This window comes from Macrobrachium nipponense, chromosome 9, assembly GCF_015104395.2.
Source record: "Macrobrachium nipponense isolate FS-2020 chromosome 9, ASM1510439v2, whole genome shotgun sequence".
Lineage (NCBI taxonomy): Eukaryota > Metazoa > Arthropoda > Malacostraca > Decapoda > Palaemonidae > Macrobrachium > Macrobrachium nipponense.
The window spans coordinates 62,282,184-62,297,535 of NC_061110.1; the positions used below are offsets into that span (position 1 = coordinate 62,282,184).

The following is a 15,352-nucleotide window of genomic DNA, read 5'->3' on the forward strand; positions in this document are numbered from 1 at the left end:
TCTTTGAGGACTTTGAGCTTGAAGCAGAAGTTCTAGACCTCTCTGCTCCGGGGTTTGCAGCCGGAGACTTACGAGACGTTGACGCCGACGAAGTCTTTTTGGACGACGACGACGTCTTTTTGAGGGTTTTCAGTACCTTCTGCCCTTGACCTTAGGTTTCACCGAAGCGTCGGGTGAAGCATAAAGGAGCTCAGCTCCTGTAAAGCCTTGGAAGGAAGCTGGGGAATTAGCAGGAGAAGAAGACCCAGTGGCACCCAAGGGATGCCCTTGGGCGTCCAACGTACCTACCTCGACCAACAGGTCGTCAACACCTACCATGGGTTCTACATTTAAATCCAGTGTCGCGACTTCCAATGAGATATCGTGGCCTGGTTCTTTTATCGAAGTGGCGATCTGCTGTTGGATCGCCGCCATAGTCGGGGCTGCCTCTGCCGGGTCGACGTAACCAGTCAACTTGCCGCCGGGGAAGATCAGGACAGCCATCCTCTTCTCTAGGATGTAGGGCTGTCCCTTGGCGGCGTTCTTCCCGAATCCGCCGACCCAAGCCCTCAGGGTTGCCAGAGCGGTATCTCTAACAGCGGGAGCCTGGAAGAGAGGGCGTTCATTAGTTTTAAGCTTAAACTTAAGATTAAAACTTAACTAATACTAGGCTTACCCTAAAAGTCATCGGGGATGTAATACCCAATATAAAAAGAGCTTAAGCTTAAAATAAAAGATTAAAATTAAACTTAGGATCTAAAACATTTATTGGAATTTCTGTACGGAGTTGGAAATACTTACCCCGTCTAAGAACTGACTCACGAGATCGTAACATATGGTGCAGGTTTCGTGGAACCAGACCTGCAGATTCCCATGCGGAGTCGCGCACGGAGCGTGGGACCTGCAGACTTCGTGTCCACAGGGGTCCTGGAGCATGGCGTTGCATCCCGGATGCTCACAGTTGGTGGTCTGTAAGTGAAAAAATACATGAGTACCCTAAAAGACATCACTTACAGGCTAATAGAACTCCGATGTATGCCGGAGAGCGAAAAAATTTTGGGCATAACCCCTCCCTTACCGCCTGAATAGGCTATAACCCCGGAATGATCCGGTGTGACAACGTAGGTAAGGGAGGAACCCGGCTTAAGCTAGCTTAAATTAAACTTATGATAGCTTAAAATAAACTTAAAATACACTTAAGCATAATTAGCACTAAGTACCGGAATAGTTCCGGTTCGCGGAGGTGTTCGTCTCCCGATATCGACGAGACGGGATGGTTAGTAAAAGACCAACTGTACGCCTGAGGTCCGCCCGCAAGCGGGGAACCAGCTCCCTTTCTCGTGACTGACGGAGCTCCGGTAAGATAAAAAAGCACCAACAATCCGGGAAGGAGCGAGAGGGCGAAAGAGACTCGAGCAAACAACGGGGCAACGGAGTAACAAAGGAGGGGGAAGGCCAATCCCCCTACCCAGTCACAACAAAGCACCGTGAAGCAAGAGAACGGTCAAGTCCAGTCCTGGGTCTGTCCAGCCTCCCCTACTCCCTCCGCGTAGGGAGAGAGGGAGACAGGCCCGGGTTTAGCGAGCGAGGACGGACCTCCCTCCCCCTGGCTCTATGGGAGAGCGGGAGGAGGGTAGGGTGACTGGACGGGCGCCTGGCTGCTTCGCGATCACATGGTGACCACGAAGCGGTAACACGATAAAACACACCAAAAAACATAGCCTAGGTTAAAGCAACCAAACTAATCAGAGAGATGCTATCGTAGAAGCAACAAAACTGATGAGAGGAAGCAATAAAACTGGTGGGGACCATGATAAACAGAACCTAGGCTACGTTAATATGCCAGACGCCGTAGGCTAACCTAAAATACATAAAATCACTAAAAATTAAATTAAAATGAAAGTAGGAAAACAAAACAGTAGGAGAAAAAATCCAGGAGTGTACGACTAACCCGAGAGAAAGCCTACCACTCAAAGCTAGCCGGGGCCGATACTAAGAGCTGTGGCTAGGGTCTGGATGGAAACAAATGCCTACCCAAGGTAAAGAAGACATGCATGCATGACATAAACCAAGTAGGCTGGACCCTTAACATAACATAGATAACTAGTAATAGAGGGTAAAGTAAAAAGGGAAGGTTCTAGGTATGGAAGACCAAGAACGAACCCGCCACGAGGCAGAACAATGCCGCCATGCTTCCGGCCGAGAGCCAGTATTTAAACCTAAAAAACGGCAAATACTGACTCAAAGCTGGAAAAAACTAAATAGGAACCTTACGGATTACTTAACTTACCTGATGCGATGGCTGAACGCTCCATATCTAGATAAAATCCTCGTAAGGGGCACGAAAAACACAGAGAGCAAAAAAGTATGTGTGGTAAAGCGTGCGCTAACAAAAGGGATGGCCACCATAGGCGCAGCAGTCGGTAGCGTGGGATGGAGTAGTAGTAGTTGCTGCCCACTCTGTGGGTCGGCTCCCCTCTTGTGGGGGTTTTGTCGTAGGAGATTTCTATTGGTAAGAGGTTCGTGGTAGTGGTCTCACTCGCCCTAGTGTTCATACCGACGCCCTCTTGTAGGGTGAGCGAGTCAGTTATACTGACCTTTTCTTTATTTTATTTATTCTCTGGTATTTGTTAGTGCATTTACCTTAGAAATAATGGATTAAAGGGATATTTCGCGCAGCGACACGAACTGAGCCCAGAAATGTGCCTTAGTCAACATACAAAAGGGCAAAGTAACAAGGACTAAAGGGATAAAGCTACTAGATGAGAGCAACATCAAACACATAGATGAGACAGGATACAAATACTTGGGAATAATGGAAGAAGGGGATATAAAACACCAAGAGATGAAGGACACGATCAGGAAAGAATATATGCAGAGACTCAAGGTGATACTCAAGTCAAAACTCAACTCCGGAAATATGATAAAAGCCATAAACCCATGGGCAGTGCCAGTAATCAGATACAGCGCAGGAATAGTGGAATGGACGAAGGCAGAACTCCGCAACATAGACCAGAAAACTCGGAAACATATGACAATACACAAAGCACTACACCCAAGAGCAAATACGGACAGACTATACATAACACGAAAGGAAGGAGGGAGAGGACTACTAAGCTTATTGGGCTGCGTCAACATCGAGAACAGAGCACTGGGGCAATATCTGAAAACCAGTGAAGACGGGTGGCTCAAAAGTGCATGGGAAGAAGGACTGATAAAAGTAGACAAAGACCCAGAAATATACATAGACAGGAGAATGACAGACAGAACAGAGGAATGGCACAACAAACCAATGCATGGACAATACATGAGACAGACTAAAGAACTGGCCAGCGATGACACATGGCAATGGTTACAGAAAGAACAGCTCAAGAAGGAAACTGAAGGAATGATAGTAGCACAAGATCAGGCCCTAAGAACCAAATATATCCAAAGAACGATAGATGGAAATAACATTTCTCCCATATGTAGGAAGTGCAATACGAAAAATGAGACCATAAACCACATAGCAAGCAAATGTCCAGCACTTGCACAGAACCAGTACAAAAAGAGGCATGATTCAGTGGCAAAAGCCCTCCACTGGAGCCTGTGCAAGAAACACCAGTTACCTTGCAGTAATAAGTGGTACGAGCACCAACCAGAAGGAGTGATAGAAAACGATCAGGCAAAGATCCTCTGTGACTATGGTATCAGAACAAATAGGGTGATACGTGCAAATAGACCAGACGTGACGTTGATTGACAAAATCAAGAAGAAAGTATCACTCATTGATGTCGCAATACCATGGGACACCAGAGTTGAAGAGAAAGAAAGGGACAAAATGGATAAGTATCAAGACCTGAAAATAGAAATAAGGATATGGGATATGCCACTGGAAATTGTACCCATAATCATAGGAACACTAGGCACGATCCCAAGATCCCTGAAAAGGAATCTGGAAAAACTAGAGGCTGAAGTAGCTCCAGGACTTATGCCGAAGAGTGTGATCCTAGAAACAGCGCACATAGTAAGAAGAGTGATGGACTCCTAAGGAGGCAGGATGCAACCTGGAACCCCACACTATAAATACCATCCAGTCGAATTGGAGGACAGTGATAAACATCCCCCCCCCAAAAAAAAATAATAATAATGATAATAATAATAATAATAATAATAATACAAGGACTGTATCATTAGAATTAATTTTATATCGAGGCTTCTCAGTTTTCTGTATAATTCTTTTTTCTTTAACATTGAGCAATAACTGGTCAATGTTCATACTTTGGTGGAGATAAATACATCTCCAGCATGTTTACAGAAGTTTCTAATCTTTATGCAAAAAGAGTAGTGAAATACGAGGATAATCCTGTAGAGCTCACTAGCATGGATTCCGAGGCTGTAGCTCAAGTAATCTTACAGTGTTTTTCTTGTCGTTCAATGTTCTGACCAGCCCGATGGTCCTTTTCTAGAGAGGCAAAACAAATATGGAGAAGGGATGAGGGTGGCAGTAAATATAGGTGCTAGTGTTGCAGGCAGGGGCAGTGTTGATTTCTCATTGGTCATAAGGGGATTACTGTCACCAAGCAAAGCCTTCCCCAGACACCAATGCTTGTACCCTTACCCTTGTGTGTGTGTGTGTGTGTGTTGCAGAATGGGGTTGGGGGAGGGGTGGTTCTGAGAATATCACTGCAAGTGGATGGATGTTTCCAATTGGTTTGTTTGCCAGGGATGTTGGTGGGCGGTGCCCTCTGTGCTGATGTGTAGAGCCCCCAGGAGGCTTAGGTAGTAATGACTGGTTGAATGATCAATGATTAGGGGTGATAATGATATCACATCTTTTTATCATGATGTTATGGGTCCTGTAGTGATTCATGGCAGGAGGTTCTCTGGAGGAAGCTCATCATAGGGGCGGATGCAACATTTGTACCCGTTGACCACATTGGTTCTCTTCAGGGGTCCTACAAGGTGGGGGGGGGGATGAGTGGGGGACTGGTTTATCCTTCATTATCAGGATGCTAGTTTTTCTAGTCATGCAATATTTAACAAGTGTGATCTTTTTCTCTTTGTTGGATGGAATGACTTTTCTTTCAATGATGGACTTGATATTATCATGGGTGGTGGAGCGAGGTTCCTGACATTACCATTTACTGTAATTTCTAATGCGGCTGTCCACTTCCCACTTTGTAAGTCTGTTATTGCTGAGAACCTTGCCAACACGTTCCAGCTCTATGTGTGTCCTTCATGGAAGAGCAGCCAGAGAGCCCATCTGATGAAGGTACCGATGGTGGATCATTTATATCTCTCAGGGCATTTTCTCCATTCAGACACATGCCTAGGTTTGTTGATTTTGTGTACATCCTGATAATGATGTACTCTATAAGTACATCAAGGAAGGGTAGGTGACAATCACAACTGTATTAGATCATAAAATTAATGCAACTACAGATGTGAAAGTCATGTCAAAATTCAAGGTGCTCACATCCATGTCCCAATTCAAGGTGCTCTATCTCCTCTTCAGTGCTGGAGCTGATGAAGGTACCATCGATGTACATCAGTTGCTTTTCTGTTCTGCAAAGTGGTTTCCGTAAAAAAATGAGAAAAAAGAGCACTAGTGGGGGAGCCCATACTGATGGGCTCTCCTTTCTATTTTGGATGGAGCAAAGGGGTTTTTAGTGCATATTTCTAGGAGAGCAAGGAGGACATGTTTGGAAATGTACACCCATATAGATGGGATAGTGATGGGTTCCCCGATTAGCGTTCTCTTTGCTAACTTTGATAAGGAAACCGTTGAGAAGAGTATTTACCAGTATAGGAGGGCGACCTACGTAATTATGGTACATTGACAAACTAAAGAAACCCTAGAGCGTCTGAGACATATATTCCACACCCATAGCTGTCTCAATTTTATGACTGAACACTGCTGCAATTGTCATTTTTCCGTCCTTGATGTACTCATCAAGCAACAGGAGGGCTTCACCACAAGGATGTACAAGAAGTCAACAAATCTAGGCATGTGCCTAAATGGAGAGAGTGTGTCCTGATAGATATTAAAGATCCTCCATCAGTGCCTTTGTCAGAAGAGGTTTTTTGCATGCTGCTCTTCCAACATCCAACGAAGAGAAAAAGATCAAGCTTGTTATATAATACAAACTGAAAAACTAACAGCCTGGTTATGAAGAATGACCTGGCTCCTTCCGTGCAGGACGCTCTGAAGAGAATCAAAGTGGCCTACTGATGCAGAAGTGCCTCAGCTCCCACTATGAAGGGTAACGCTCTACTTCATGACACCATTGCCTTACTATGCAATATCAATTACATGGACAATGATGGGGATTTGAAGAACTTTAAAAAACTGGTTGGTTTGAAGTCCTATTTCTTGTAGCTGCGTCCGTTCATAATATTCCTAGTGTTCTAACTGTCATAAGAATCCTTGACTCATTTCTTTGAGGATGTTTTCGTACAAAGAGCACTGGTCTATTTCATTAAGAAGTGCATTGCCTTATTAAACGGTTTTAATATCTTGGACTGGCATGGAATAGATGACCTTTAAAAAAAATAACTTGAGTTCAAGTCTAATGACTCTGTGGTTCACCTCTTCATATTCCCTTATATTCTAGTTGTTAACAGCAAGCTTTTATCAGAGTTCTTATAGCAAGTCTTCCAAACCAGTATGTATTTTCATGCGTTGCTGCACCATGGCCCCAGTAAATTCTTGCCGTGGCCCCCAGGTTGAGAACCACTGGCCTAGTGCAAATACTCAAGTGAGGAGCAAATTTATTAATATTTGCTGCTGATATCTCCTGAAGTCAGCTGTATTGTTTTTATTTTCTATTTCCTGGAATTTAATTATGTTATTTATTGTCTTTTCTTCTACTATTCTCCTTTTGGCGCCTCTTGGGTTTCTGATCTGTTGACTATCCACAAGATTTTAACCAGATGATTTAAAGAAAGACACATAGAAAGGACTATTCTATTCATATCCAAAGAAGATAACATTCTTAAAATCGAATTATGTAATTCTTGAATGACTTATTTATATGGAGCAAGAGTGGGAAGCGGAGGCCTTTAGCTCATGAGAACTGACCAAAATAATACATAGACGAGAAGCAGAAAAGTTACCTCAAGGAAGACAGACTACGGAGCCGTAGAAGAGATCTGGTACTAACTGATCAAACAAACTACTTCTCACTCAGTCCTGTCATAAATGGAGACAAATGATAAAGCACACCCAGTGTGAGAACATTTTTCTAAATGACAGATGAGTACGGCCCACACCAAGCTTGAGTAAATAACTGGGATGGATATATTTTTTCTCCAAGTCAGTTTCCCTCTATGTCAATGATAAAAGTTATTCAGGCTGCAAGCTGAGATTGATAATGGTATGCCTTTTAAAAACCCTTGAGTCTGGCTGACCTCTTATGACCTTGTGGTAATGTACAGGTATACTCATATGAGTCTGCTTATTTCACTGCATGGGGTTTGAATGTAATTCTTCTGAAATAAATTATCTTCATTGGGCTATAAAATATTTAATTGAGAACCTATCAGGCCTTAACACAGTAAGTGGGCGAAGGCCACTTGTCATTAGAATTCTGTAACAAGAGGCACTTCTGCGAACCCTGGATTTTCCATGCCCAGTCCATTTTCAGGCGATTTTGATCATATTTAAGTTCAGAGGGTTGGATGATGATCAAGTTGAAAATTGAACATATCAGCAAGAATACAGTGCTGCTGAAAGTAAAGATGAACTTTATGAAGTGTGACTGATTGTGGAAGAAAGTCTTTTCATGCATTTTGGTGTAGTGGCTGGATCTTGGGCAAAACTTTCTCAGTCATCTGCTCACCACCAGCAAAATACTCTGTAACTTGATGCGATGAGTGCAATAAAATATCATTCTCTTTTCAGTTTATGTCTTTTTAAGCTGTCTGAGCTTAAATTTGCCCAGTCATGACTGTTAAGTGGTTGTTAGTGATGGGGTTCAATCAAGCATTAGGCTATGGGTAGTACAGGCGATCAGGCCAAGGCAAAGTAGAGCAGAAACATGTTTGGAAATGTAAATTAGTATGTTATGGTTGCCTGTAAAAAGTCAAGAATTTTTGTCTCACCTGACAATATGCCTTGTTCCACAGGAGATTTTTGCGCATAAGGTTGTGAGTTGCATACTAACATGACAAAAGTCAGCGCCTTATTTCAATGCTACACCTTGAGTGGAACACCTATATCCCTTCCCTTTATAATGTCAAAACTACCTATCACCAATAATTATGCAGATAGATGTTGACAAGGGAGGCCTTGGATGTTCTATGGACAACTCAGTATGCTCCCCTGTATGGTCTGGTCAAGGGTGGGCATTATTCCTCATGAACACGTGTGTAAAGTTTTCAGGCCTTTTGGGCTGAAGGCATGGATCCTGTCTGTGAAAGTCTTCCAGCAGGGCACGAACTTCTTTGCAATTTCTCTTAGTCTTGGAAGGGGTTTATCTGAGTCTTCTGGCTCTTTGGGGAAGAATTCTCCTGGCATGGCCAATGCTTCTCCGTAGACTTTGTCTGCCAGAGATTCCTTGCCGTTTCCCTTGGTGCGGTGTGGAGATCCAGCAGGACCCAGGGCAGCTGTGCTCTTCAATTCTCGTCCATACAACGTGGCATCAGAAATGCTTTTAATGAACGGTGGGCTTTCCCCACCATACTATTGATCACAGGGTTGTATGCTGTTGAACTGTGAAGTGCTGTCCCCATCAGGCGTGCCAGGGAGATCCAGAGTTCCGACAAAAATGCCGGGCCTCTCTTTGTAGTTATATCATCTGGCACACCGAAACGGCTTATCCAACTTGATAGCAGGGCTTCTGCACAGGCACTTGTTGATGCTTCTACCATTGGGGTTGCTTCTGGCCATCTTGTGGAGCGATCTATGAATGTCAGGAGGTATCTGGCACCCCCTGATTGCAGTAGAGGTCCTACAATGTCTACAAGGATGCGCCAGAAACGCTGTCGTGTTTGAGGGAAGTCTCCGATGCCTGATTCTGTGTCATTGCTGTCTTGCCGACCATGTGTCTCCCACCTTCGTAAACGCATGTACTAACTGTTTCTGGTCTTTTAGGTTGGTGAATGGGCTGCCATCCAAGAGGTACTTGAAGTGCCACACAGCTTGGTATATTGCCAATAGTTCCCTGTCGAATGCACTGTAGCAGGTCTCCGGCAGCTTTAACTTGCAGTTAAAAAACGCAAGCGGGCGGAGGGCACCGTCTACTATCTGCTCCAGCGTGGCTCTGCAAGCAACGTAGCTGGCATCGGTGGTAAGCCTCAGGGGTGTAGTGGGGTCTTGATAAGTTAAGGTAGTGGCTTTGGTGAAGGCTGCCTTCGTCTGTTCGAACACCTTTTGCTGCGGTACTTTCCAATTCAGTGCTTTTGGCTTCCCCCTTCAGCACTCTGGTTAGGTGATACATGATGTGGGCAATGTCCAGCATGAATTGTCGGTAGTATTTGACCATGCTGAGGAACTCCTGCTGGGATTTGATTGTTTTTGGTGTTGGAAGGTCCTTCATTGCATCCACCTTGGAGGCCATGGGGCAGATGCCTATTGGAGAGGCCTCATGTCCCAGGAAGTCTACCTTCTCTGCTTCAAAGGTACATTTCTCAAATCTGATGATCAAACTGCTCTCCTGAAGACGTTTCAGCACGGTTCTGACGTGACCCCGGTGCTCCTCCTGGAACTGGAAAAGATCAGGATGTCGTCCACATAGCAGACACAGAAAGGTAGTCCCCAAAATGCTGTCTATCAGTTGTTGGAATGTGGCCCCGGCATTCCTGAGGCCGAAGGTGGAGTAGGAGAAGGTATATGTCCCAAACGGCGTAATGATGGTTGTCTTCATAATGTCATCAGGATGTACTGGTACCTGAAAATAAGACTTGAGTGAATCCATTTTTGTGAATATTTTGGCCACGTGCAGGGCTCTTGATAGGTCCTGCATGTTTGGCAGAGGATAATGGTCCAGTGTTGTCATTAGGTTCAACTGATGATAGTCCCCACAGGGCCTCCAGGAACTGTCTGGTTTCTTCACCATTTGGAGGGGGGACATCCTTGGACTTGATGACTTTTTGCAGATACCCATCTTTTCCATGTTGGCAAATGCTCGTTTAGCATCCTGGAGTCTCTTGAGCGGCAGGCGGTGGAACTTGGCATGTGTCAGCGGGCCTATGGTGGTGATGTGGTGTTGGATGCTGTGTTTGACCTGGGTACCTGGCACCTGGCGCAGTATTTACTCGATGAAATGGAGCATACGGCGGGCATTCCTGGTCCAGTGGAGAGCAGTTGGGAGCGGCAGGTTCCGGTGTCCAGCAGGCGTTTTTGGACAACGTCTACCAGAGTTAGTGTTGTGTGAGGAAATCAGTGCCTTGTAAGGGAAACTTGACATCCATGATGACGAAGGGCCATTCGTATTTATGGCCCAGGATGGATATTCTGCGGGTCCGAGTTCCGTAGCAATGGATAGGGACGTGAGGTTGCTGTCCTCCCCCGACAGTGGAAATACTGACTGCATAGCCCCCATGTCTTTCAGCATCTGTTGTCCTGATATGGCGTCATGGATAAAAATCCTACTGGCTGGGATTCAATTTCTGGCTTCTTTTCCAAATCTCCAATGGAAGTAACACCAGGCTGGATTTGTCCTCGTCATCTGCTGCTGTGGCAGCGCCTTCTCCCTGTGTACTGTGTCCGTATCCCCCACCACCACTTCTTCTGCTACCAAGCTGCAGGTGTTGCAGCATGCTTGGAGGCCTTGGTGGCCTCATGGAGTTTGTGTGCGACACTCACAATTCGTCCATCAAGAGCGCATCTACTTCCATGATTTACACCCTCACCTCCTGCGGAAGGCGCTGCAGGAATATTTCCCGCGACAAGCTGATCTCCCTTCTCTGTCCTTCTGAGTCGAAACTTGGCAGCATTAGACCTCATAGTTCATCCCAGGTGTCCCAGGGTGAGGCGTCCCCCAAGGGCTGGTTCATCAGGTCAAGGGCACGTTGAGCTCTCTCTGGGACCGGCATGAGTACGTATCGATGAGTTTCTTTCGTAGGTCTTCGTACTTTGACTTTGCCCGGCTCCGAGTCTGACCATGGGGTGATTTTGTTGAAGACCTCCTTCGACAGTGCTGTCATGGTGATGTCTGCTTTGGTTTCCTCATCCGTGATTTTAGCTATACGGAAATCAATGTGTGCTCGCAGGAACCAGGATGTGATATTTTGCCGCGAGAACGGTGACAGTTTCATTGCCTGGGTTACTGCTACATTCGAAGGCAAAAGGGGGATGCAGAGGATCTGTGTCTCCGGAACAACTTTCTACCCCAATGTCTGGCATTTTGACTCACACCAAAACACGAAATAAGCCCCGTATTTAGTCCATTGCTGGTGTTTGAGGCTCTTCAGAAGTCAAAACTATACGCCATGTGGTTCCATTAATGATTTTGAATACGGTCGACATGAATTGTAAATGGCAGGGGCAAAACGTTCGAGAATGCCAGAATGTACCTGAAGAAGGTACGCTGTACTTAGTTCGTTAGTGCCGTGGGTGTTCTCCGAGGAAGGAGCTTTCAGAGGTCTAGACTTTGTCGCCATATGGTTTCATTAAAGACCTTCTGAAGGTAAAGCTGCCGTAGTGAGTTCGTTAATGGCAAAGCCAAAACCCCTGTGTTTACCGTCACTTCTTGGGTCACCAGTTGTGAGGTCAAAGAAGACAGAACTGGGTACTAACTGATTTATCACCTGGGCAAAGGGTATACATAGCAGCATGCAGATAGAAACATGGTGCCCAATCCCAGGTCTCGCAACCCACACGATGAGTGACAGCAATTTGTGTTTGTAACAGCCAATCAAGTAAAATTAACAAGAGACTTAAGGTACATACAATGATAAAATATATATTGTCTAAAAGGCGACAAAGTTCTACATACAAATATATACATGTAAGAAGAAATTAAAATACTTGTAATGCTGTTGGGTCAATATGGTAGTAGCTTTCCGCTGTCACTGCAGCAATACCAAATATTATGCTAAAGTAGACACAAGTGTGCTCTCAGTAGGCTCATTGCGCATTAAGTCAAGAAGATAGAACTGTTGACAGGTGGGATTAGGGCTCTCATTTGTGATCCTCAATAATCTTAGAGTATTACTTCACTCATATCAATCAGCAATTTCTACTAATTAGTTACCAAGACTTGTGAACTGTATGAACACAACACGATCATATAATTACTTTGAATATGAACCATCATAAAAATGAAATATAATTAGCATTTTACTTCATAATAACTTCACTGAGACAAAAATTCTTATAGCTTACCTCAATGGTTTGACCAGCTGCTGGACCGTCTTGGAGAGCTACTTGAATACTCTCTGGTTCATATTCCTGAATGATTATTTCAAGAGCTATTTGTGTTAACTGGACCAAGTCACAAATTTCACTTGCAGTTAAATCTAGAAACCTTTTAGCAGGTCTTTCTGGTGTTACAAGAACATCTGTCTTTTAGTTAAGGATAAATTTAAATAACATTGCAAGACATTTCAGAGCTCTACACTTCTTAGCAGCAAACACAAAGTTTGAATATTGTTGGTTCAAACTGAATCAACATCAAACTTATCAAACAAATGTGAAATAAAGTCACAAGCTTTACTATTGCCAGTGATTTTGACTACTTTTCTCTTTTTCTCTAAGTCTTCAGCTCAAAACCCTAATGGGCAGAGCCAACACTCTATATAAGTAAAAAATGGCTCGAGAATGAAATCAATCAACAAAAAGAGACAAATTACAGGAAAGGGGGATAAATGAATAAATATGAGAATAAAAGATATAATTGATACATGCAAAACTCAGGAGACATCAGTAAAAAGCAGGAATGGATTTGCTCATCACTTAAGTTTTCGGAGAGCAGAAAATTCTACAACCGCACAAGACAAACTATTCCACATTTTAGCTGTACCAAACTAAGTCATGTTAAACCTGATGCTAAAAGACAGCACACTGTTTGCAGCAGCAGCAGCATCATAAATGTTGTGAGCAAAAACAGTTAATTCAGGTAAAGAAGAGAGCAGAAAACATTTATAATTGCAGAACATTTTATGGAACATACATCATGAACTTACTTTACGTCCATGCAATGAGTCTACATTAATAGCTGATAAAATAAACATGACTGATGACAAACTCTATCCAAGAGTTTGAGATAAGAGTCAGCAACGGAAGACCACAATAGAGAAAGGCACTCCAACAAGGAAGAAGAAAAGAGTTAAACCACTTAGCCATAATAGCTTCTTCCTGAAAAAATTCCAAAAAGTTTCCTTAAGAAAACAGTGTTTTGAGAAATAGGAAGAAATTTTACATGTTTGTTCCTCAAAAGTCAATTCCTTATCAAGAGTTACATAAAAATTGTTAAGAGTCACTGACATTCAAAGCCATACTATTCTAATGTAAATCGTATGCAAAGACATGTATACTGGGTCAACTAATGATCATGCTTTGAGCTTTAGAAGGGTTAAGCTCCATGTCCTAAATTCTAAGTCACACATGAATACATTCGAAATCTCTAATCAAAGATTCTGCAACCACAGACCTAAGGAATAGAGAAAGAATAATATATAGAAGGGTAGCATCACTGGCATAAGCAATCAGTTAAGCCATTAACGCACACCCTTTGGGTTTTGCCTATCAAAAATTCATTTAAAATACTAATAAAAGGTCCACCAATTTTCAACAATCTTAGCTTGAAGATGGGTGCTCCATGATTACATGCAGTCAAAGGCAGAACTAAAATCTAGACCGACCATGCATACGTCTGCACCCTCATCAAGAGCACTCTGCAAGGCAGTAGATATTGACAAGAGTGCATCACAATACCAAGGCCTTTAAGAAACCCAAAATTTACTGCTGGTAGTAAACCTACAAGAATGCTAGAGAGCAACTCTCAAATCCTTAAATAAAACTGAAATTGGCTTTCACTCTTGAGTTTGGACCGAGTCTCTTAGGTAATGCAGCAATGTTTCCCTTCCTCCAAATAGAAGGAAAACTTGCAAATCCAACTAATCTGTAAATAACAGCAATCCTAGGATCAATGAAATCAGCAGTCTTCTTGAAACAAGATGGAAAATATCCCTTTAGGGTCTATGCCACTATTACTGTCAAGGCCAGAAGCAAAGTTTTGACGTCTCTAAACCTGAAGCCCTTTGAACACAACTTATGCTCTGGAAAGCATGACCGAGGATTTACCACACTGTTTCCTCACAAGTCTTGAGCCACAAGTTCTTCCTTCTTTTTAGGGAGTTAAGGTAATATACAGCAGTTCCATTTGATACTATATGAGGGGGTTTGCTGGAACCAACTCCAGTGATGACTTGAGGGTAGACTACCAATTATGGCATCACGACTGGAGGCAAAGACTGTTTCCTTAAATTTAATCATATTTTAAACCATTCATTTATAATGTTGTTAATTAATTATTTTTTTATTTTCTAATACCTAATACTTCCTATTACCCCCTGTTACTTATTTCAAATGAACTGAATTTAGAAGCCCTGTGTGCTTGATCCAAATGATTAAGGCTGTGATTTGAGTAATAATAATATTCTCTTTAACACCCTCATTATAAAGTCTCTCATAGACAACCTGAGCTTGAGTTCTAAACTCAATGGAATTACACCACATAAAGTCCAATAGATTGTTTCACCATAAAAGATAAGCTTCATGTTTTTCATGGTAGGCAAGCTTCCAGGCAGCATTAAACCGTGGCTTACCTTTAAGAAGAAACTTGATGATTTTAGAAGGAATTCTCTCGATAATAGTCTTGAGGTGATCATTTAAATACTCAACAATACTCAGACCTCTATAAATATCACTTAACTTGAGCTCATTAAGGTCACTGTGAAAACTTTTCCTATTAGCCTGGGATTTCCAGTATACCTTTCTTCAAAAGTTAACATCAGAAGCAACCAGATCTATCCCCATACAATGATCAGATGAACCAACTGACAAACCTACTCCACAAGGTACAATTCCTGTAACATCTGTGAATGCAAGGTCAAGACGTTTGTCAGATTGGAGTGTGAGTTCATTAATTAATTGGACACAATCAGAAATACTAGTGGAGAAATTTAGGGCAGCAACATCAGGATTATCTCTGGCAGTACTGAGCTCAGCCAATCAGCGTGATGAGGACTGTAATTACTAACAAAATTTAAATAAGCCGTGGAATTAGCTTTCTGAACTGCTCTCATTTTGGGAAACTACTAGTCATAAGCAGTCATCCAAATCTGGGTTGTTACAGCAAGCAAAAACACTGAGATTTATTAGTTTTCCACCACTTATGTTTCAAGACATCCACACTCGAACAGCGGCCTATGAGATACAGAGAAC

General features: G+C 43.1%; 1 protein-coding gene across 11 annotated transcripts in view; it reads right to left on the reverse strand.

Moving 5' to 3' along the window:
- LOC135217933 (nitrilase and fragile histidine triad fusion protein NitFhit-like) overlaps positions 1-15,352 on the reverse strand; it is a 293,936-nt gene that overhangs the window by 54,229 nt on the left and 224,355 nt on the right. For all 11 annotated transcript variants that reach the window (XM_064254028.1, XM_064254025.1, XM_064254035.1 and 8 more), the window contains one exon: positions 12,290-12,465. In XM_064254028.1, coding sequence (XP_064110098.1) covers positions 12,290-12,465 — 176 coding nt within the window. The remainder of the gene's footprint in view (positions 1-12,289; positions 12,466-15,352) is intronic.